This window comes from Lepus europaeus, chromosome 8 (genome assembly GCF_033115175.1).
Source record: "Lepus europaeus isolate LE1 chromosome 8, mLepTim1.pri, whole genome shotgun sequence".
Taxonomy (NCBI): Eukaryota; Metazoa; Chordata; class Mammalia; order Lagomorpha; family Leporidae; genus Lepus; species Lepus europaeus.
The window spans coordinates 4,461,558-4,485,523 of record NC_084834.1 but is presented as its reverse complement, the minus strand read 5'-3'; the positions used below and the strand labels follow the sequence as shown (position 1 = coordinate 4,485,523).

Sequence of the window (23,966 nt, the reverse complement as noted above, 5' to 3'; positions counted from 1 at the left end):
AGCTGAGCGGATCTGAAGCCAGGAGCCAGGGGCTTCTTCTGGGACCCCCATGTGAATGCAGGGGCCCAAGGACTTGGACCATCTTCTACTGCTTTCCTAGGCCATAGCAGAGAGCTGGATCAGAAGAGCAGCAGCCGGGACTAGAACTGACTCCATAATGGGATACCAGTGCTTCAGGCCACAACACTGGCCCCAGAAGAAATCTGAAACAATAAATTTGGAGGCGTTACAGTACCAGATTTCAAGATCTATTACAGCACAATTATAATCAAAACAGACTGATACTAGCATAAGAATAGACATAGCTACCAATAGAACAGAGAACCCAGAATTAATCCATATATGTACAACCAACTAATCTTTGACAAATGAGCTAAAATCACTCCTAGAATAAAGGAGAGTCTTTTCAACAAATGGTGTTGGGAAAATTGGATTTCTGCTTGCACTGGTATGAAACAAGTCTCCTACCTCACACTCTGTAGAAAAAGTGACTCACAGTGGATCAGGGCTCAAAATCTAAAACTTGACATTATCAAATTAATAGAGAAAAACATTGAGGAAACACTGCAAGATATCGGCCTAGGCAAAGTCTTCCTGGATAAGACCCCACTAGCACAGGCAATCAAAGCCAACACTGACTAATGAGATTACATTACACTAAGAAGCTTCTGAAAGGCTAAGGAATCAACAAAGAGGCAATCAACAGCGTGGGAAAAGTATTTGCATACTACGTATCTTGTAAGGAGTTAATATCCAGGATGTGTAAGGAGCTCAAGGAACTCAACAACAACAAACAAGCACTTCAGAAATGGGCTAAGAATGTGAGCAGGTATTTTTCAAGAGGAAATACAAATAGCTGACACATGAAAAGATGCTGAGGATCACTAGCCATCAGGAAAATGCAAAAAAAAACTGCAATGATGTTTCACCTCACTCCACTTGGAATGACTATCATCTAAAAATAAAAAATAAATGAAATGTTGGCAAAGATGTAGTAGGAAAAATACAAGAATACACTGTATTGAAAACAGTATGGAGATTCCTCAGAAATCTGAAAATAATTTTGCCATGTGACCCAGCCATTGCACTTCTGGGAGTTTACCCAATGGAAATGAAGTCAACATATGAAAATTATTTGTAACCCTATGTTTATTGAAGCTGAAATCACAATAGTAAGATATGGAATCAACTCTGATGTCCATCATCTGATAACTGAATGAAAAAAAATGTGGTATACATACATGATGGAATACTACTAGGCCATAAGAAAAGAATAAAACCATGCCTTTCAAAATGAAGTCAATACAATTGGAGGACATTATGCTTATTGAAATAAGGCAGCTCCCCAAAAAGACAAATACCATATGTTTTCCCTGATTTGTAGTAGTTAATATACAGTGCAAAAAATGTATATGAGTGAGATTGGCATTTTGAGATTGAGTTATTTTATAGCCTGTCTATACTCTTGAAAAGCAGTGCTTTTTCTACTTACTACTTATTAAATTCTTTATTTAGTAGAGAGTAAAGCTTGTGATTATAAAGTAAATTGAAAGTAAAATAATAATAGGAAAAGAAGGAGAAGGGAAGCTAGGAGTGGGGGGGAGGGAGGGTATGGTGGGAAGTATCATTATGCTCTGAAAACTGTATATATAAAATACATGAGGGGCTGGCACTGTGGCCAGCGTGGGTAAAGCCACAGCCTGCAGTACTGGCATCCCATATGGGCGCCGGTTGAAGTACCGGCTGCTTCAGTTCTGATCTGGCTCTCTGCTATGGCCTGGGAAAGCAGTAGAAGATGGCCCAAGTCCTTGGGCCCTTGCACCCATGTGGGAGTTCTGGAAGAAGCTCCTGGCTCCTGGCTTCAGATCAGCACAGCTCCAGCCATTGCTGCCATTTGGGGAGTGAACCAGTGGATGGAAAACTTTCCTCTCTCTCTCTCTCTCTCTTCTCTCTCTCTCTCTCTCTCTCATCTGACTCTCCTGTCTAATTCTTACAAATAAATAAATATTTGAAAAATCTTTAAAAATCTTTAAAAAATACATGAGATTCATTACCATTATATAAATAAATAATAATAAATGTAAATAGCAGAAAGAAAATCAGACATACATACATATATATACACAAGGAGAAAGAGAGAGAGAGAGAGAGAGATAAAGACTGACTAATAGAGGAATATCTTCCACGTACTTTTTCACTACCCACAAATCCTCAAAATCTGGAAATGGGCCTATGCTTAAGCAAGTAGCCAGGCCATAGGAACTCAGTCCGAGTCTTTTACAAGGACTAGACTGAAGGAACCAAATTCCTGGAGCCATCAACTGCTACCCCACAGGGTTTACATTTGCAGGAAGCCGCCATCAGAGACAGAACTGGGATCTGAACCCAGATTCTACTTATGGGATGTGGACATCTCATGTTGCATTTTTTTTTTAAGATTTATTTATTTGAAAGTCAAAGTTACACAGAGCAAGGAGGCAGAGAGAGAGAGAGAGAGAGAGAGAGAGAGAGGTCTTCCATCTGATGGTTCACTCTCCAATTGGCTGCAACTGCCAGAGTTGTGCAGATCTGAAGCCAGGAGCCAGGAGCTTCTTCCTGTTCTCCCACATGGATGCAGGAGCCCAAGGATTTGGGCCATCTTCTGCTGCCTTCCCAGGTGCATTAGCAGGGAGCTGGATCAGAAGTGAGCAGCTAGGACTGGGACTTGTGGCCCAAATGAAATGCTGGCGCTTCAGGCCAAGGCATTAACCCGCTGTTCCACAGCACCGGCCCCTCATGTTGCATCTTAAATGCTGCACCAAATGCCCTGGTCCACCCGCTGCATTTTTGTTTTCTTTTTAAACCTCTTCAGTCATTGATATTTTATATTGCTCTTTTCCTGGATCTTCATTTTCTGTGAAAGATAGGGATAGAATAGGGGACTGGGGAGTGGGGAAAGAATGGAGACAGATTAGATCCAGGAGGAGCCTAGAATTGAATCTGTGTCTTTCACAGGGCATTAGGAAACTAAGTATTTGAGCCATCAATTGCTATCTTCCAGGGTGCACATTAGAAATTAGCAGGAAGCTGGAGTCAGGAACCAAGTGAGGACTGGAAACCATTACTCCAACATGGGATGGGAGTACCCCAATTAGCATCTTAAATGCTGTACCAAATGTCTGATTCTGTATTATCTCTTCAGTCTCTGTATGATTCCTTTTTTTTTTTTTTCTGAGATGTATTTTTTGTCATTTCTTTCCCTCTAGTAATTTTGAGTTTTATTTGTTCTTGTTATCCTGGTTCCTTGATTTCGTTTTTGTGCATTTTATTTGTAAACTTGTTTTATTTTAGTGTAGACACTGATTTTTGGGACCAAGAGTAGGGGTGTGGGGCTGCCTGGATGCATCTGGAGCACCGGGAGGGAGAATATGGCTGCCTGATTATTTCCTAAGGACTTCTGTAGTCTAAACTTCCATCATGGGATGCCTAGGTGCCTTGTAGAGCTCTGGGAGGGTGGACAGGCTACCTTGCTTTGTTGGTAGAGCTGGTTCATTGAGTTGTCAGTAGCAGCTTTAGCGCTATCTTACAGGAACCTGGGTGAGCAAGGACTGTAGATGGATATGTGAGACAAGAGACTGAGTTGGGGAGGGGACAATGTGGACTGGGTTCCTACTCCTGGACAGTGTAGCCACGTCCATGGGAACATGGGCTTTCTCAAGACAGCTCCTCGTGGCCTGCGAGGGCCACAGGCTTCTCCAGCACCAGATGCATCAGGTGAATTTAGTATGAGTAGGGACTGCCAGGCACCTCTTGTTATCCTTTCCTCTGGAGGGAAGAGCCTCTTGGTTCAGAGTTCATCTCAAGGGACAGAGTGGCAGTTGCTTTGTGTATTTCCTCTTCTTTATCAGGCCACCAGGTTTCTCTGTGTTCCTTAGAACCTCTGTGACATGCCCAGTGCTCTCGGGTCATCTGCCTCCAGCACTCCTGTTAAATTTTCCCTTGTGTTGGTCCTCTTGTGGGGGGAATTTCTTTCTCCAAGCACCTGTAGTCAGTCATCTTGCTGACATAACCTCTCCTTGAGTAAATAGTACAATTTATGTTATTAGATAAGGTATACACTAATACTGCTCACTGGGAATTCAAAACTGAAAATATTAGACTACTGTAACAATTATTATTTATCAACCATTTGAAGATTTAGTGAATTACCAACTCAAATCAGTTGAGGTGTAAACAAAACATGAGAGGAATTCTAATATAAATATCTGCATTTTAATGTGCATAACTTTATTAACTTCCCTGACAAAATCATTAATTAATTAGTGATTTAGATTTCCATTTATTGCCAATCTTCTAATTAGTGATTTGCATTAGAAAAATCATCATAGTTTTTCACACTTTTAAAAGACATTGTAAATATATTGTAATAATTGTCGTAATTATTTAATTTATACGGATCTTTGCTGAATGGTATCATCAGTGATACATAACTAGGAATACATTTTCTTCTGTAGATAGGACAGCTTTTCAAAAATATGGTTTAAATAATCCTCACGTCTGCTGAAGTGAGTTATGCTTATATGTTCACAGTTGTTCCCCTGGGATTAAGTATTTTTCAATTCTATCCCTTTGCACAGGTTAATACTATTTTCTCCCAGCAAATTATTTTGCTATCCTTTAATTCTTAGCTGAAACAACATTTGTTTTCACTATGAATTCTCCCTTTGCTCCATATCTCAGCAGATGCTCCCACATTTGCTTCTAAATTATCCTATAGATTCTTAGAATTATTTTGTAAATAGTAGCTGTCATTCTAATGAATCATTAGAATATAATGAAAACTCCTGAGATCAGAAATCTGTGTTATCCATAGTAATCCTGTTTCATAGCAAAGTGCTGGCCATGTGAATTCCAAGCAAGCCTGTACTCTAGGAGCAAGTGACCATTTAGCTTGTCAGTTTAAAGCAGAGAGGTGATCATAAGATACTTGATAACTTCAAAATCATATTTCAAATTTCTTAGACAAAAATAAGATAACTAGATAAATGATATGATATGCAAGCAACTTAGAATGTGTCTAATCAATATCAAAGTGCAGTCTTCTGCATTTTTCTCTTAGAGAAAAATCATAAAAATCTTTCACAATTAAATAGGTACCAAATTTTGGCTGGAAGTTTTTCACAATGGAAAGGTGTCTAAAACACACAGTAAACATTATACAAAACAATTTAATAAATTGTTGATTGTATTTACTTTCTTCCTATTTCAACCGGTCTATCAGTATAAAATTAAATTTTCTCCAAATTTTAACTCAAAATCTAACAATGCAAAACAATGATGACATTAAAATAATCTACAAAATTATTATTTTTGGTTAAAATTAGAGCATCAGGTAACATATTATTTCATTTTCTTTAGTGCTTTTCAGAATTCTTAAACATAAAATAATTTATGCTTAATTATGGTGAGCCTTTATTGTATGTGTATCAAGTGTGGGTATTTTTAGTGCATAAATATATTTTTGTTTATTTAATAATCTGGTTGTTTAAAATGAGTCTTGTGTTAAGTGCCAACATATCCCAGCAACCCTTGTCTTCTTCATGTTACTTATGCTCCTGATGCCCTGATTCTTTCACAAGTTAAAACCTCTCCCCTCCTTTAAGTCCCACGGTGTTTATGTATTCCACAAATCCAACAAGCAAAGATGCCTCTCGTGAATCTTTGGGGAAATTCTTATTGATTGCATTTGACACCCCATGTAGTGATTATTAATGTATGTGTCTTATCCATTTAACTTGAACATACATGCTTGTGGTAAAATACAAACAAGCAAGCAAATGATGTTTATAAATAGATTTAAATAGTCAGTGTCACATATATTTATTATAATAAACATTGATTTAATTTTACATTTAAATACACATAAATTTCCATCTTAAACCTTCTGAACTTAGGAGTCAGAGCTTGTATTGCCAACATCCCTTATTGATGTACAGGTTCAATTCCCAAGAGCTCCACTTCCAATCCAATTATTTCAGAATGCTCCTGGGGATGCTGCAGAATATGGCTCAAGTGCTTGGGCCTCTGTCACACATGTGGGACACCTGGATGAAATTATGAGTTTCTGGTTTTGGCCTGGCCCAGCCTAATCTGTCTGTGGCCATTTGGGGAGTGAACCAGTGGATGTAAGTTCTCTCTCTGTGTCCCCTCCCCCCATTCTACCTATCATTAAATAGGTAAATCTGAAAAAATACTTTTGAATATAGAATTTAAAATGAGGAAATATATGTGAAAAAAACACAATAAAATATTGAATATTGAAGGAACTTGGTAAATCAAAATCAGTACAGCTCTACTATAAAATTTTTTTAAAGTGTTAATATAAAGAGAACTGATTTTCTGCATTCCACAAATATAGGTCCATACTTCCCTCACTCCCCTGCTCCTCCCAAACCTTCTTCAACAGTTTTTGTAAGGATATAATCTTAATCCATTCTATATTCACAGGATTAATTCACCACTAACCATAATATTCAGATTTTTTAAAGTCCAATGTATGTTTCTTGAGACCATGCTTATAATCTTCAGAATTTGACATAATACTGAGAATACCCACTGTAATATAATAACAAGTTCATCATAACTTTTCTTCCTAAAAATCACATAAGCTTGACATACACACACACCCACACCCACACACACACACACACATATATATATATATATATATATGTACATATGATAAGAAGCAGTTGGAATTTTGACATTGCAATTAAAGACTTCATATCAACACATTAAGAGAGAAGAAAAACATAGAGTCTATGGTTTTTTCAGCCTTTATTTTTATTTTTTATTTAATCACTTCATATCAACCTATTTAACTCATACATCTAATTATGTGTATTAAAATGAGAAAATTATTTTAATTTAATTTTTCTTATTATTGAAATGTGAGTTCTAGATGCCCAGTTGTATTTATCAACTTAAATCCCAACCCTTACAGTATCACAACACATTACTTGCTGTTTTGCAGTGTTATTGTACACTTTCATTTGGTCCTGTAACTCTGTTCATACTATGTCCTCAGCGTAGAATGGGCTTCTTACATTTGCTATGGAGATATACTTTTTTTTCATATAATCTCAAATTGTTTCTATAGATTTTCCAGTTCCTATCTTCTTCCAATATCCCTTCACTTGCCCAAGTTAAGAAAAAATGCAATATTCCCTTGACTGTATTCTCCAGATTTGATACTAATTCCAGTATGGAAGATGACATTTTGTTATGGGTATTGTGTGCGTGTTTATGTGTGTGCACTTGTCTGTGCATGTGTGTTTGTCCATCCACCACACTGTTACATCCTATAGTCCAGAAACAATATTAGCAAGGATCCCACTCTCTTGCAGGTGCTCTTCCAGACACTGAAGATAGCCAGATAGGAACCTACATCCCTTTGCTTACAGAACATATGTTCCTTTGAAGGAGATCAGATAGTGGACAAATAAATACATATCTTCCAGGACGCTAACTTCTTTGAAGAATGAATGAAATAATAAGGTAATCAAAAGGTAGCAGAGGTCCTGTTCTATATCACATGGTCAGGGAAGGCCTTGATGAGGGCATTTTAAATTAAAGGTAAGATTGTTCTTTAAATTATAAGGTTGAAAATTCAAAGTTGCAGTTTACTGATAATGTATTTATGTGTCTAAGATAGAATAGGCGATATACATAACACTATGTTTACCAATATATTTTATTTTCCAGGCATTCTTATAATTAAATTGCCTCCACAAAATAGATGTTTCCAGAAAATGCATACACATGTGTGTCTGTAGGTCTTTGGGGAGAGAAGTTCATGTATTCATGGAATTCACGCTTCAAAATAGCATAGAAAAGATTGTTATAAAATTATAATGGATTACAATGGAATTGCATTATAGAAACAGCATCCTTTTCCTAGCTGTAATGCATTTATAATTCATGTTACTTAACAGTACTTGTACATATTTTCAAAATACTTAAGTATTTCAAATTTTCATCTATCTATCTATATTTCGATCTTCCTTTCTTTTTGTCTTTCTATCTATCTATCCATATACCTATATATCCATCTATCTATCTATGCTTTTTTTCAATTCATTTGCTATTTACATATTAGGATCTATTGACCAATATAAATGAGTTTAAAACTACACACTCTTACCTGAGTTTTCATAGTTGTAACACATGCATAATTTCTCATTTGATGAAGGATGACATCAATTCACTTCAGAAATTTCTGTGGATGATACAAATTGACAGCTAGATAACATCAGCTGGGAAACATCATTTTTAGTTTCTACAGATTTATTTTTTTCTATCATTTATTAATTTTATTTCATTTTAAGTTCTGTTGATTCACTACAAACTTTATTCAACATGCCAGTATAACTATTTTGATTTGACTTTGCTCAAATCATGTGAAACAAACTATTTTTTCAACATATGATTAATCCAGACACAATTTAATTTACTTTCTTATTTTATTTAAACATTTTATTTTTTGTTTTGCATTTTTAAAATTTTATTTAAGACCTACAAATTACATGTATTTCATATATACAGATTTAGGAACATAGTGATACTTCCCACTCTACCCTCCCTCCTGCCATGCTCCAATCCTTCTTCCTTCTCCCTCTCCTAGTCCCACTCTATAATGTTTACATAGCTCTATTTTTAATGTATTTTATACTCATAAGGCTAATTTTACACTGAGTAGAGTTCAAAAAAATATGAAGAAAAAAAAAAACAAAACACTGTGCCTCAACACTAGAGACAAGGGCTGTAAACAATCATCAAATCTCAAAATGTACATTTACTCCAATACATTACATTTTAGGTACTCTATTAGTTACCCCAGGTCAGGGAAATAATATGATAGCTGTATTTGGATTTTTTAAAAAATATTTTATTTATTTATTTGAGAGGTATACAGACAGTGAGAGGTAGAGACAGAGAAAGAGGTCTTCCTTCCGTTGGTTTACTCCCCAAATGGCTGCAACTGCTGGAGCCGCGCTGATCCAAAGCCAGGAGCCAAGAGCTTCTTCCCAGTTTCCCATGCCAGTGCAGGGGCCCAAGGTTTTGGGCCATCTTCTACTGCTTTCCCAGGCCATAGCAGAGAGCTGGACTGGAAGAGGAGCAGCTGGGTGCCGATATGGGATGCCTGCGCCGCAGGCAAAGGATTAACCTACTGTGCCACAGCGCTGCCACAGCGCCGGCCCCAAACTTTCTTATATAAATAAAATTTTCTTAGGCAAATAAAAATGGTAGATAAATAAATTTAAAAAATGCATATGTAATATACTTTTTTCTCTGAATTTTATAATGTCTCAGCATGTACCACCACATGCAAGTAAAGGGAATGCTATGTTGTGTAGAGGGAAGTTCTTGTTAAAAATTTATTTATTTATTTATTTGACAGGTAGAGTCATAGACAGTGAAAAGAAAGAGAGAAAAGTCTTCCTTCCATTGGTTCACTCCCCAAATGGCTGCTATGGCTGGCGCTGCACCGATCTGAAGCCAGGAGCCAGGTGCTTCCTCCTGGTTTCCCATGTGGGTGCAGGGGCCTAAGCACTTGGGCCACCTCCACTGCCCTCCTGGGCCACAGCAAAAAGCTGGATTGGAAGAGAAGCAACGGGGACTAGCAACCCGGTGCCCATATGGGATGCCGGTGCCGCAGGCAGAGGATTAACTAAGTGAGCCACGGTGCCGGCCCTTATTTATTTATTTTAAAGTCTGAGTTACAGGGAGAGAGGGAAGGAGAGCAGGAGAGAGAGAGAGAAAGAATCTTGTATCAGCTGATTCACTCCCCACATGGTTGTAATGGTCAGAGATGGGCCAGGCCAAAGCCAGGAGCCAGAAGCTCCAGCGGAGTCTCCCAGATGAGTGGCAAGGGCCTAGACACTTGGAACACTTTCCACTGCTTTCCCCAGAGGATTAACAGGGAGCTGGATGAAAAGTGGAACAGCTGGGACACAAACCAGTGCCCATATGTGATGGCCCCGTCACAGGTGCCATGTTTACCTGCTGTACCAAAACACTAATGGAGTTGTGTTCTTAAGAAAGAAATAACTTTATAATATTGTTGCAAGGAGAAGAAGAAAAATAGCACTTAAATTTTCCTTTTTATTTTGTCTGGTTTCCATTTACTCATGTCAACCATGCTGATTATTGCACGGAGTCACATGATGAGGAAAAGTAACAGTAACCTCGAAGCCTTGTCCTTATCCCCATATTCTAAGGTGAACAAACAAATCTTGTATTTTTCAAACTTGAAAGCCCCTAACTCTGTCATAAAATATACACAGATGATATTTATATTTAGTCAAAATAAGTATTATGTATACTCTAGGTCAGAGAGAATTGGTTGACTATTTTAGAGTTACCAATTCAGTTCATTCATAGGTCCTTCTATGTAATGGGAAGACTGCAGTATTCTTGGTACTGACCAGAGAGTTCATAATAAATCTCATCTTGCAACATCACATATATGTACATTTAAACAAAAAAGAGCATACATACGCATTAACTGAATGGAGTCTACTCCTCTTCTTTAAGGAATTTAGGCTTATAGCATGGAAAGGGAGGACAACTCATTGATGGACCATAATAATGTTTATTATGGTGGAGATGATGCACTAAACATTTCCATGGCTTCTTCTTTTCCCAGAGAGCATATGTTTCTCAATGAGAAGGGACACAGCAAATTGTGTTTGAATAAATTGTGGTCAGATATTTACTTCTGATGGTTGATTGGAAGACATCTGTTTTCATATTGTTACAATAGCCATGATCAAAAGTTAATAATCTTGTAACATAGATTCAAATACATAATCAGAAATCATCTTATTTATGTCTCCTAGCCTGATAACAGTACAGAAAAAGGACTGACAACCTTGTGCACTGATGTGATGTGATTGTAGTGCAGTGTCCCTAGACACTTAAGAACCTCATCTGTAAAACTACTGTTTACCACAGTTTGACTTAAGTTTATATTGGTTTAGCTAAGTTCTATTTATGATATTATTTTTTTAAAAAATTAGAGACCATATGTAGACTTAGGTATTTCTTTGAGTCTGTGCTTTTGCCTTACTTGACTTTGATAATCATCATACTGTCTGTAAGAGCTAAGGGCCCTCTTTCACCATTGGACTGGATTTCATTGAACCTATTGATGTAGTAATTAATATACAGCACTTTGGGATTCTTCCAAGAAATATTGTAGTACAAAGTAAAACATGAATAGTTTGCTATTATGTAGCTGTGATACATGAACAAAATATATTTCTTTCTTTAAGACAAGATTACTTTAGCAGACAATCCTTTCAAATATTAAAATAGAATTTTACCAATAAATTTTGACATACTACTATTATAGAAAAGACCTAAGCATTGCTAATGTAAGGATGATTTTCAATGCCTTATGCAGAGAGGTTAACAGAGTGTTTTTAGCGAGTTATAAGTTCTCATCTACTTTAATGTCAATTTTTACATAACCTTTCCTCATTAAATTGTGGGCAATATATATTTTTTAATTAAACTTTTATTTAATGAATATAAATTTCCAAAGTATAGCTTATGGGTTACAATGGCTTCCCCCCTCCCATAACTTCCCTCCCGCCCGCAACCCTCCCCTTTCCCGCTCCCTTTCCCCTTCCATTCATGTAAAGATACATTTTCAATTCTCTTTGTATACAGAAGATCAGTTTAGTATATATTAGGTAAAGATTTCAACATTTTGCCCATATAGCAACATAAAGTGAAAAAAACTACCATTGGATTACTAATTATAGCATTAAATAGCAATGTACAGCACATTAAAGACAGAGATCCTACATAATTTTTTTTAATTAATTAATTTTCTATGCCATTTCCATTTTAACACCAGGTTGTTTTTTTTTTTCATTTCCAATTCTCTTTATATACAGAAGATCACTTCAGTATATAATTAGTAAAGACCTCATCAGTTTGTGCCCACACAGAAATGCAAAGTATAAAAATACTGTTTCAGTACTAGTTATAGCATCACTTCGCTTTAGACGACACATTAGGGACAGATCCCACATGGGGTGTAAGTACACAGTGACTCCTTTGCTGATTTAACAATTTGACACTCCTGTTCATGGCGTCAGTAATCTCCCTAGGCTCTAGTCATGAGTTGCCAGGGCTATGGAAGCCTTTAGAGTTCGCTGACTTTGATCTTATTCCGATAGGGTCATAGTCAAAGTGGAAGTTCTCTCCTCCCTTCGGAGAAGGGTACCTCCTTCTTTGATGGCCCCGTTCTTTCCACTGGGATCTCACTCACAGAGATCATTCATTTAGGTCTTTTTTTTTTTTCCATTATATCTTAGCTTTCCATGCCTGCTATACTCTCATGGGCTCTTCCGCCAGATCCGAATGCCTTGAGGGCTGATTCTGAGGCCAGAGTGTTGTTTAGGACATCTGCCATTCTATGAGTCTGCTGTGTATCCCACTTCCCATGTTGGATCTTTCTCTCCCTTTTTGATTCTATCAGTTAGTATTAGCAGATACTTGTCTTGTTTGTGTGATCTCTTTGACTCTTAGACCTATCAGAGCTGTCAATTGTATGGCTGAGGAAGAACTTCTAAAATCAATCCCATTCACAATAGCTACAAAAACAATCAAATACCTTGGAATAAACTTAACCAAAGACGTTAAAGATCTCTACGATGAAAATTACAAAACCTTACAGAAAGAAATAGAAGAGGATACCAAAAAATGGAGAAATCTTCCATGCTCATGGATTGGAAGAATCAATATCATCAAAATGTCTATTCCCCCAAAAGCAATTTATACATTCAATGCAATACCCATCAAGATCCCGAAGACCTTCTTCTCAGATCTGGAAAAAATGATGCTGAAATTCATATGGAGACACAGAAGACCTCGAATAGCCAAAGCAATCCTGTACAACAAAAACAAAGCCAGAGGCATCACAATACCTGATTTCAGGACATACTACAGGGCAGTTGTCATCAAAACAGCATGGTACTGGTACAGAAACAGATGGATAGACCAATGGAACAGAATAGAAACACCAGAAATCAATCCAAACATCTACAGCCAACTTATATTTGACCAAAGATCCAAATCTAATCCCTGGAATAAGGACAGTCTATTCAATAAACGGTGCTGGGAAAATTGGATTTCCACGTGCAGAAGCTTGAAGCAAGACCCATACCTATCACCTTACACAAAAATTCACTCAACATGGATTAAAGACTTAAATCTACGACCCGAAACCATCAAATTATTAGAGAGCACTGGAGAAACCCTGCAAGATATAGGCACAGGCAAAGACTTCCTGGAAAATACTCCAACAGCACAGGCAGTCAAAACCAAAATTAACATTTGGGATTGCATCAAATTGAGAAGTTTCTGTACTTCAAAAGAAACAGTCAGGAAAGTGAAGAGGCAACCAACAGAATGGGAAAAAATATTCGCAAACTATACTACAGATAAAGGATTGATAACCAGAATCTACAAAGAAATCAAGAAAATCTACAACAACAAAACAAACAACCTACTTAAGAGATGGGCCAAGGACCTCAATAGACATTTTTCGAAAGAGGAAATCCAAATGGCCAACAGACACATGAAAAAATGTTCAAGATCACTAGCAATCAGAGAAAAGCAAATCAAAACCACAATGAGGTTCCATCTCACCCCGGTGAGAATGGCTCACATTCAGAAATCTACCAACAACAGATGCTGGAGAGGATGTGGGGAAAAAGGGACACTAACCCACTGTTGGTGGGAATGCAAACTGGTTAAGCCACTATGGAAGTCAGTCTGGAGATTCCTCAGAAACCTGAACATAACCCTACCATACAACCCAGCCATCCCACTCCTTGGAATTTACCCAAAGGAAATTAAATTGGCTAATAAAAAAGCCATCTGCACATTAATGTTTATTGCAGCTCAATTCACAATAGCTAAGACCTGGAACCAACCCAAATGCCCATCAACAGTAGACTGGATAAAGAAATTATGGGACATGTACTCCATAGAATACTATACAGCAGTAAGAAACAACGAAACCCAGTCATTTGCAACAAGATGGAGCAATCTGGAAAACATCATGCTGAGTGAATTAAGCCAGTCCCAAAGAGAAAAATATCATTTGTTTACCCTGATTGGTGACAACTGAGCGCCAAAGGGGAAACCTGTTAAGTGAAATGGACACTATAAGCAACAATGAACTGATCAGCTCCTGTCCTGACTTTAGATGTACAATGTAATACTTTATCCTTTTTAGTATTTGTTGTTGTTGTTGTTGTTCTAGTACTATTGGTTGAACTCAGTAATTAACACACAATTATTCTTAGGTGTTTAAATTTTAACTGAAAAGTGATCCCTGTTAAATCTAAGAGTGGAAAAAGAGAGGAAGGAGATGAACAATTTGGGACATGCTCAATCGGTCTGGCCGCAAATGGTGAAGTTAGAAATGTGCCAGGGGATTCCAACACAATCCCATCAAGATGGCATGTACCAATGCCATCGCACTAGTCCATGTGGGCAATATATATTGCCAGGTTGAATAAAGCAGTATTTTAAACAGAGAGGCAAATTGAAACAGATATTATTTTGAAAAACCTAAATCATTCTCTTCTAAAAGAGGTCTGTACATATTTGACAGTAAATGAAATGGTTGAGGCTCAAATTCCTTCTCAATGGGCCTAGCACTGTAGCATGGTAGGGTAAGCCTCCGCCTGTGGAACTGGCATCCCAATATGGGCAATGGTTTGTTGTCCTGGCTGCTCCTCTTCTGATCCAGCTCTCTTTTAGTGTCCTGAGAAAGCAGTGGAAAATGACCCAACTGCTTGGGTCCTTGTACCTGTATGTGAGACCCAGAAGAAGCTCCTGCTTCCTGGCTTTGGATTACTGAGCTCTGGCTGTTGTGGCCATTTGGGGAGCGAAACATTGGATGGAAGACCTTTCTATCTGTTGCTCACTTTCTCTTTAATGCAGCCTCTCAAATAAATGAATAAAATCTTAAAAAAAAAGTCCCTTCTGAATTTAAAAGCCTGCCATTCTTTCCATTCCACTAATTAATCCCCAATTCATCCTCTCTAAACTGATTCTTATTGAACATTTCCTTTTTGTAGAATGTTTAGAAATGTTTGCATTGTAATTTATACCTATTTAGAAATTACATTTTACCAAAAAAATAAAATCAAATTATTTGACTTTAATGAAACCAAGTCTAGAATCAGTATCCCACATTTATGAGGCAAAACTCAGCAAGAATTGACTAAATACTAAGCTGTAGAGTGTGTGATTTTTCTCACCTACATTCCCAAAAGCGGTGCATTTGGAATCTCTGTATTTTCAAATTTCTTAAGAAATACCTTAGGGGCCGGCATTGTGGCATAGCGAGTAAAGCCACCACCTCCAACACTGGTATCCCATATGGGTGGGGTCCAAGTCCCACCTGCTCCACTCCAATCCAGCTCCCTTAGACTAAATCTGAGAAAGCAGCAGAAGATGCACTGCTTTGACCCCTGCACGGATGTGTGATACTCGGTAGAATTTCTTGACTCCTGGCTCAGTCTGGCCAACCGGGGCCATTGCAGCCATTTGAGGGGTGAGCAGAGGATGGAAGATCTTTGTTTCTCTCTCTCTTGGTCTCTGTCTCTCTCTGCTTTTCAAATGAATAATGTAAATCTTAAAAATAAATAAATAAATGCCCTATGCCCAATGTTCAGCAAAACACTTTTCCTTCAGTTACCTAAAGAAAATAGTCTTGTCTCAAACTGAATGTGTTTTTTGTTGTATGAAACCTACATGCCTCCTATATGCATAACCAAAACAGCCTGTACCACTTGTTACATCACAAGAACTGATCCTTGTCTTATGTAACTTTCTTCCACTCTCATGTGTGTTGTTTCACATACATCTTTTTAGTAACCTTATAGCATCAGTCATCCATCTCTTTTAATCTTTCCCTTGTCTACTGTGTTTCTTCCATTACTCAGGTATTCTCAAATCCCACTGAAATAACAACTATATTGTAAACTAAACACAGTAAAAAAGAAAAATGAACAGAATGCAAACACAGCACTTGTGTGGCCTTGCTTTGCTCAGGTTACACAGCATCTCGGGCTATTTTTATCTTGATCATGTTTCTCACAGCCAATTTCTACCATTTCATGTATATTTCTTAGTTACCCTCTCCTTTGACTTTGAAGCTCATTTGGGAACAAAAAACACTTTATGAATGCAATGATTCTGTCCCCGTCAATTAATCTAATGGTTATTTTTAGTCATAATTGTACTTGACATCTAAGAAAATTCTTTTCTTATTGAAAATTTTCCTCCTAAAATAATGTATTCCCTCGTATTCTATGATTGCTTACTCTCCTGAATTTTCCACTCTCTTTTATTGGCTAATTCAACTTTATGTTTAACTTAAGTATCAGTTTGTACTACTCAGTTCTAGATTCTTCGACTCAATTATATATTTCTCAGATTTAAAATGATGATTTACACAGAGTGGTAATTAAAAAATCTGTGTCTTGTTGAAATGTCTCCTAGGAGTTCCAGATATTATAGCCAGTGGCTTACTTTTAATCCTCAAAGTGACAGTCCATATAATTTCAAAGCCAGAATGTTCAGAAATCAAAACCATAATAGTCTGAGGTCCATTATCTCTTAAGAAAGAGACTAAAAAGAGTCTAAACAACTAGAAAGATAAAATCCTTTCTAAGGTGAGAAAAATGGTCAAAAGAGTAAGGGAAGATCAGAAATTCAATTGTGCTTGTGGCATATAGGTAACATTATTTTTTATTCAATTAGATAAATTAATAAAACCATTGAATGTGTGAATCTCATGTCCAATGGTGATGTTTAGTTAGATGTATAAATCTGTGTGTTCTTAGCATAATGTTGCATTTAAAGCCAGAACACTAGATAAGATCACTGATGGATGCAGCCAGATGGTAGGAAGATAAGAACCCAATGACAAGGAAACCAATGTTTAAGAATTGAGGAGGTGATGAATGATCAGTAAAGGAGACTAAATACAAGTATTGGAGAAGCAGAAGAAAACACCAAGCGTTTGGCACTGTTAGAAGATCAGTGAAGAAGAGATCAGATTATTTCTTTGGCCATCTTCCTCATCTCCATCCTTTTTTTTTTTTTAGGGATGCAGACCTTTGGGGTGCTCTAGGAGTTCTAACGGGATATTTTAAATCTGCTGTTACTTTGCTGTTCTATGCCATAGTGACTGCTTACCTGGATTATTGCAATGCTCCCTTTAGTACCTATCCCCACGATCCTGTCCTGATTTGCTCAAATATTCTCAATAGACAGAATGATTCTGTTGAGGTGGCCATCATTGTGATGCAGCAGGTTAAACCACTGCCTCTGATACCAGCTTCCCATCTCAAAGCGCTAGTGGTGAGTCCCAGGGGCTCTCTTTTCTTTTTTTCTTTTTTTTTTTAAGATTTTGTTTATTTATTTGACAGACACAGTTACAGACAGTGAGAGAGAAGACAGAGAGAAAAAGGTCTTCCTTCCATTGGTTCACTCCCCAAATGGCCACAATGGCTGGAGCTGCACTGATCCAAAGCCAGGAGCCAAGAGCCTGCTCCTGGTCGCCCACGTGGGTGCAGGGGACCAAGAAGTTGGGCCATCCTCCACTGCCTTCCCGGGCCACAGCAGAGAGCTGGACTGGAAGAGGAGCAGCCAGGACTAGAACCCGGCTCCCATATGGGATGCCAGCACCACAGGCAGAGGATTAACCTAGTGTGCCATGGCGCCGCCCCTGGGCTCTCTTTTCAATACTGCTTCCTGATCATGTGCTTGGGAAGGTAGTGGAAGATGGCCCAAGTACTTGGGTCTCGACCAGACATGTGGGAAACCAGGATGTTGATCCTGGCTTCTTGCTTCAGCTTGGAGCATATCTGGCTGTTGTAGCCATTTGGGAATGAAGTAGCTGATAGCAGGTCTGTTTACTCCCTCTCTCTCTTGCTGTGTATTTCAAATTAATAATTGAATGTTTTAGAAAAGTACTTAATTTATTTTTACAAATTTTATAAAAGATTTATTTGAAAAAACAAAGGTACTAATAGAGATGAGAGAGGAGAGAGAGAGAGAGAGAGAGAGAGAGAGAGAGAGAGAGAGAGAGATTCTGTCTGCTAGTTCACTCCCGAAATGGCTGCAACAGCCACATCTGGACCAGGTCAAAGACAAAGACAAAGGGGCCTCAAATTCCATCCAGTTGTACCACCTGGGTGGCAGAACCCAAGCACTTGGAGCTGGATCTGAAGTTTAACAGCTTGAACTTGAAGTGGTGCTCATATGGGATACCAGCATCACATATGGTGGTTTAACCTGCTGTGCATGGCACTGGCCCAATAATTAGATCTTAGAGATAAGAAAATTATTCTACTGAAATATAATTCAATGTTATTTCCTTGAAAAAACATATTCAATTCCTTCTCAGCTCTCTCAAAGTAAAAACCAAAGACCTAACAATGCCCCCAAGTGGTATTCTGTTCGTCCTGTTACATCCCTGATGGCGTCTCCTACTAAACTGCCTTTGTTCAATCCAGTCTAAGAATACTGTTCTCCTTGACATTTTTGACAATGCAAAAACCTCCAGTACCTCAGATCATTTGCATTTATTTTTCTCACCTAGATATTTTCTCTATTTGCTTGTACCATATTCATTTCATTCAGAACTTTATTCATAATTTTTTATTGTGGTAGAATGTATAATTAATATACATTATCACCTTCTGTGGTATACCATCTTCTAAGCTGAACTTAGTATCATACATGCAATATGTTCCATAGTGACATGATTGTTTGTTATTTTGATATATCCTTAAACCTCATCATCTGAAATAGTGCATGGGCATGGAAAGTGATCCATTCATATTTGGTGAAAGATTGAATAACTATATGAGTGAATAAATTAATGAATGAATGTTAAAAGAAAAATGAAACATTTTAATTAATATATACTCCTTTGGAAAATGTAGCCTGCTAATTAAGATTATGAAGGAATTATATCCTAAATGTTTATATTTTATATTTAAATTTTTAACTTAAATCGCCAAGATACCTTACATTAAAAATAAATCAGAGCTAAAAAAAATCAATTAACTATCATTGAGAAGAATGATATTGAAGTACAGAGGTTAGATGTGTTATAATGAGAGAATTGGAGCAGCAAGTCTTGGTCTGACAGAATTACATCATTGAATTAGCTGGCTCAATAAGTATACATTTCATAATCTGAATATTGTATTCATGATTCCCACAAAATCTGTTCTTTTAAAAACTCTTACTAACATCTATTGGTGTAAACATAATTCTGTAGTTTAATGTGTGTATGATTGCCATGCATTTTAGAGATATTTTTCAAAATTATTTTCATTGTGAGACCTTTAAACTTTTAGACAGAATAAACAGTCCTGGAATATTAAATGATAAGTTAGACAGTTTACAATATCTACTTTAAAACTTGAAAGCAAGCTAATTCATCAAGGGTTGCCTAGTAACTAATAAAGGCTTTGACAAATTGAGAGAGAGGTCAGACTGGAGCAGCCATTGAATAAATGGTAGAATTGTTTTCAATGTTAGCCTTAAATTAGGAAGGTTGGATCCAATTCTAAATTAAATTGAAAAATAGCTGATTGATAAAACTTTTGTGTGCACTAAGTTCACATTTCAACTTTTTCCTTCACCAGCAACTTATGATTAATATATAGCCATTGATAACAAATTCTGAAGACATAATTTAATATGTGTTGGATTGAAACACAATGGCCAAAGGCATTTGAGAGGCATGGTTATTTATTTAATATTCATTAGCTATGTGATTATTTATTTATAAACCCATATGAATACAATATATTGTTTTTAGAGAAATATATGTCGACTTTGAATTGCTACTATTCTAATAACTTTATGTAAATGTTTTTTCATGGAGACTATTGTGTTATAATATTTCCTGAGTATATATGCAAAAACATTTTGAAAAGTGTTTATAGTGATACTTTATATCAGATTGTTGATCAAATTTTTATTTAAGGATTTTGATATATTTCTGTTTTCATTCCAGCAGGAGAAAAGTCAAGAAAGTTCAAGAATCAAAGGTAAGGAATTATTTTCTTAAATAATAGTTATAAAACTTCATAGGAGATAGAAAATGATGTGGTGCTGGTTTGGACATAAAAGTTACTATGAGAAAATAGTGATAACTTAAAACCTTTAGGGGATCGTCTGGGACCACAAGGGTCTGAGTTTGGGGATATTATGTATCTATATCAGTGAATACTAAAAAAAGATGTGGTTCTTTTTACTTATTTTGCTAGATATGTTTTTTTCAAATGACTTATATCACGTTGGTCTTGCAGGATACCCAAACTATTTGTGTTCATTTTCAGCAAAAGTATGGCTTGATATTTTATATGTAAGCTTATTATTCATATTTATCCTCAAACCAGTCATATTAGCTCAATGTTTTATGCTTTTGTGTTGCAAAAGGGAATTTGTATTTCAAGATGTGTTGCACAGTGTTCATCTAAATGTGTGTACATTTTAAGAATACTGAGGGCAAATCTTCCTCCTTTTGAGGGTTACAGTGTTTCAGGTTAATTTTCAATCATATTTGTAGCACTATTTCAGGAGAAGTAAGTGTAATGTAGCTTACTTCTTGATACTTTATTGCCTTGGGTCACATAAATCGTATCAACTGCTGTAGTAGAAATCATGTTTTCCCAACTACTGGCTAGGAACATGCTTCCTTTTATAATGCAATAAAAATGTCAAGACCAAGCTCGCTGCTCTTCATTGTTATTAGCCATCACTTGTTTCAGAACTCTCACGTGGCTACCAAATGATATACTCATATGTAAATCAGAAATGTATGGTAGCATTAGGGTTTTATGGTTGTTTCTGAAGTGTTCTTTACTGTTAGAATTATTTTGAGATGCTGTCATACTGGAAATTATGAATAACTATTTTAAAATGGTTTTACATATTAATAATTAAATAAAATGTTTACCCATTAAAGCCATTGCTTACCTATTGGTAGACAATATTGTGCAAGTCAAATATTTTGCATTCCCTGATGATTAGTGATTGAAAAGTGAAATCCCTTCTCATTTAATATTATAACCCATTCTGAGCTAGTATTTTTTCCAGACTCTTCACTAATTGTTAATCTCATTTACTAGGACATGTTTATTAAGTTGTCAGTAATATTTCTAGGGGAAGTTTTTAGTCCTCTACTCCTCTAAATCTAGTGCCTCTCTCCATTTATGTTGATCTCAACTCAAGGAGTCCGGTGACCGAAAGTTACATTAACATACAAAACATTCCAATGAAAACTGATCTTTTTTCTCCATGTCCATGGAGATACATATTTCATGTTTTCAGAGTTTCCATGTTCTCTTTCTCTTTCTGATTAAAAATTTGACAGTCAACATGCTCTTATTTTGAAATGCTGTATAAATCATAATTTTAAGTGCCCCAATATTATTTTTATATGGGAATCAGCAGACAAATTTTGGTGTAATAATTATTATGCTATTGGATTCTCAAATTATGTTAGCATCTAGATTGTCTCCTTTTTAATGGGTGACTATCTAATCTCTATTAATTACACAGTTTGTGAGTTTACAGTTGTTTAAGGTAAGCTTCCTTGAATTTCCCCAAAAATGAACCCAGTCCTACATGTTAGACAGAAAAGGTGAGCTATCCAGGCACTCATATATAGAACTGTATTCCAGATATAGCATGTTAACATATTGTGCCTCCCATTGAACATCCTTGCAGAATTTTACAAATACTGTTTAAATTTGTGATTGGCTTCTTCATTTATATGAAGCTCTCTAGATCTCTCAGTGAAGAAAACAAGCAGCTTTTGAAGATTTAAATAATTATTCGTTTACTAATAGCAAACTTTCTGTTAACTTGGGAAAGCTCAGTTTCTGAAGAGCTTAAAATGTGTCTTATAATTAGAAGGGCAGTGTTACTGTGAAGAAGAAAGCACGCTTATGCTGTTGTATGCTTCTGAATATCAGCATTACCCTTGGTTTGTAAGCAAAAAAAAAAAAAGTCTTACTAGACATAAAGCAGTAAGATCTGGCTGTTTTTTAATCGCACAGTTTTCTCCTGTGTTGGAAGAGATACTCTTGATTCTTCCCATTTGGAAGTGACAGACATAAAATATAATTCCCTTGCATTGCAAGTTGACTTTTTCTGCTCAGACTCTATAACTAAATAACACTAAATGCTGAAATTATTTCCCTAATGGCCACTTCCATGTTATATTTTTTTAAAAGATTTATTTTATTTATTTGAAAGATAAAGTTAAGAGAGAGAGGTAGAGAGAGAGAGGGGTCTTCCATCTGCTTGTTCATTCCCCAAATGGCTGCAAAGGCTGGAGCTCTGCCAATCTGAAGGCAGGAGCCAGGAACTTCTTCCAGGTCTCCAGAAGATGCAGGGGCCCAAGGACTTGGGCCATCTTCTACTGCTTTCCCAGGCCATAGTAGAGAGCTGGATCGGAAGAGGATCAGCTGGGACTAGAACCAGAGCCCATATGGGATGCCGGTGCTTTAGGCCAGGGTTTTAACCCACTGAGCTGCAGCGCTGGCCCCCTGTGTTATATTTTTTATTCCTGTATTTTGTTTAAACTCTAGCAGATGTCAGACACTGTATGGAAATTTCTATATATATATGGCCTCAATTTAATCCTCGAAAGTCATTAGTTCTGAATTAGCATGAATATGTGTTAGCATTTTGAGAAATCCTCTCCAAAGGAAATAAATGCATACATATACACGTGTATGTGTTCAGTTGGGGCACAAAGTGTTCAATTTCATGCCGATGGGCTTCAGAGGATCATAGGAATATGTTGGTTATGAAGAGTCTGTACATGGATTTCATAGTATTCTGCACCAAAATAAAACTTATTTTAATCCTGCTTAATTCTGTTTTTACTGGGCTGGAGTGCATGTTGTTACGAAGGTTTGGGTTGCCTGAATGTACAGAGCTAATTTCCGTAGAATAACCTTGCACAGTTTGTCAGGTTGACTACTCAGTAAGTGATTACAGTGAATGGAAAAGAATGAACGCTTCTATTGTTATTACCAAAGACCTTTGGCTAATTTGCATTAACTAATGAAAATATCACATAAAACTAGAAGATAATAATATACATGAGTTCTATATGAGACTCTAATTTTTACATGTCTTTATATTTATGAAATACCAAATATCCAATAACATGCCATACTTGATATGCATATTTTGACAATTACATAAAATGCGGTGCCATTATATTTTTAATGGATTGCTGTTTATTATCAATGTCAACTTTTGTTTTTTGGTTTGCTGTCCAGCAGCTATTGCTGAGACTAATTATTGGTTGGATTCATGAAAACTGCAGTTTTCATATATGATATTCAATTCTTATAATTCAGGAAACTTAAGTACCTAAAAGTTAAGAAAAGTTATACATAGAGCATGTCAACCAAATTAGTAATAGACTGTTTATTTGCTTGTCTGTATTTGGCAAGAATCATGATGGATACATTCCAAGAAAATATACTTACAGCAGACTTGTAACAATAATACCGAAAAATAATTGTCATAATTTAATGTGAGGGAAATATAATTGGTTTACATCATTTTATGCTATATTCATTACATTTTATCAAAAACAATTATGTTTTCATTGTATTTGTTTTAGTAAAAACTCACTTTCAAAATTAAATGGAGGCAGAAAGCATTCTATTGAAAGAATATTGGTTACCTTGTAGAAAAATTTTATGTCACACATACATAACTTGATAGTATATCTGACTGACAACTCTTTAGTTACCAAAATAGTAGCTCAAATATTGCAATCCATTTCACTTTATACCTGACTTAACTATACGAATACTAATTGGTTGTTCAGGAACAAA

At 36.4% G+C, this 23,966-nt stretch overlaps 1 protein-coding gene across 1 annotated transcript in view; it reads left to right on the top strand.

Annotated features, from left to right (window-relative positions):
- The window catches only part of FSTL5 (follistatin like 5), an 873,635-nt gene that overhangs the window by 133,792 nt on the left and 715,877 nt on the right, over positions 1–23,966 (top strand). Inside the window, exon 3 of the mRNA XM_062198990.1 lies at positions 20,114–20,147. Within this exon, the coding sequence (XP_062054974.1) occupies positions 20,114–20,147 (34 nt within the window). The remainder of the gene's footprint in view (positions 1–20,113; positions 20,148–23,966) is intronic.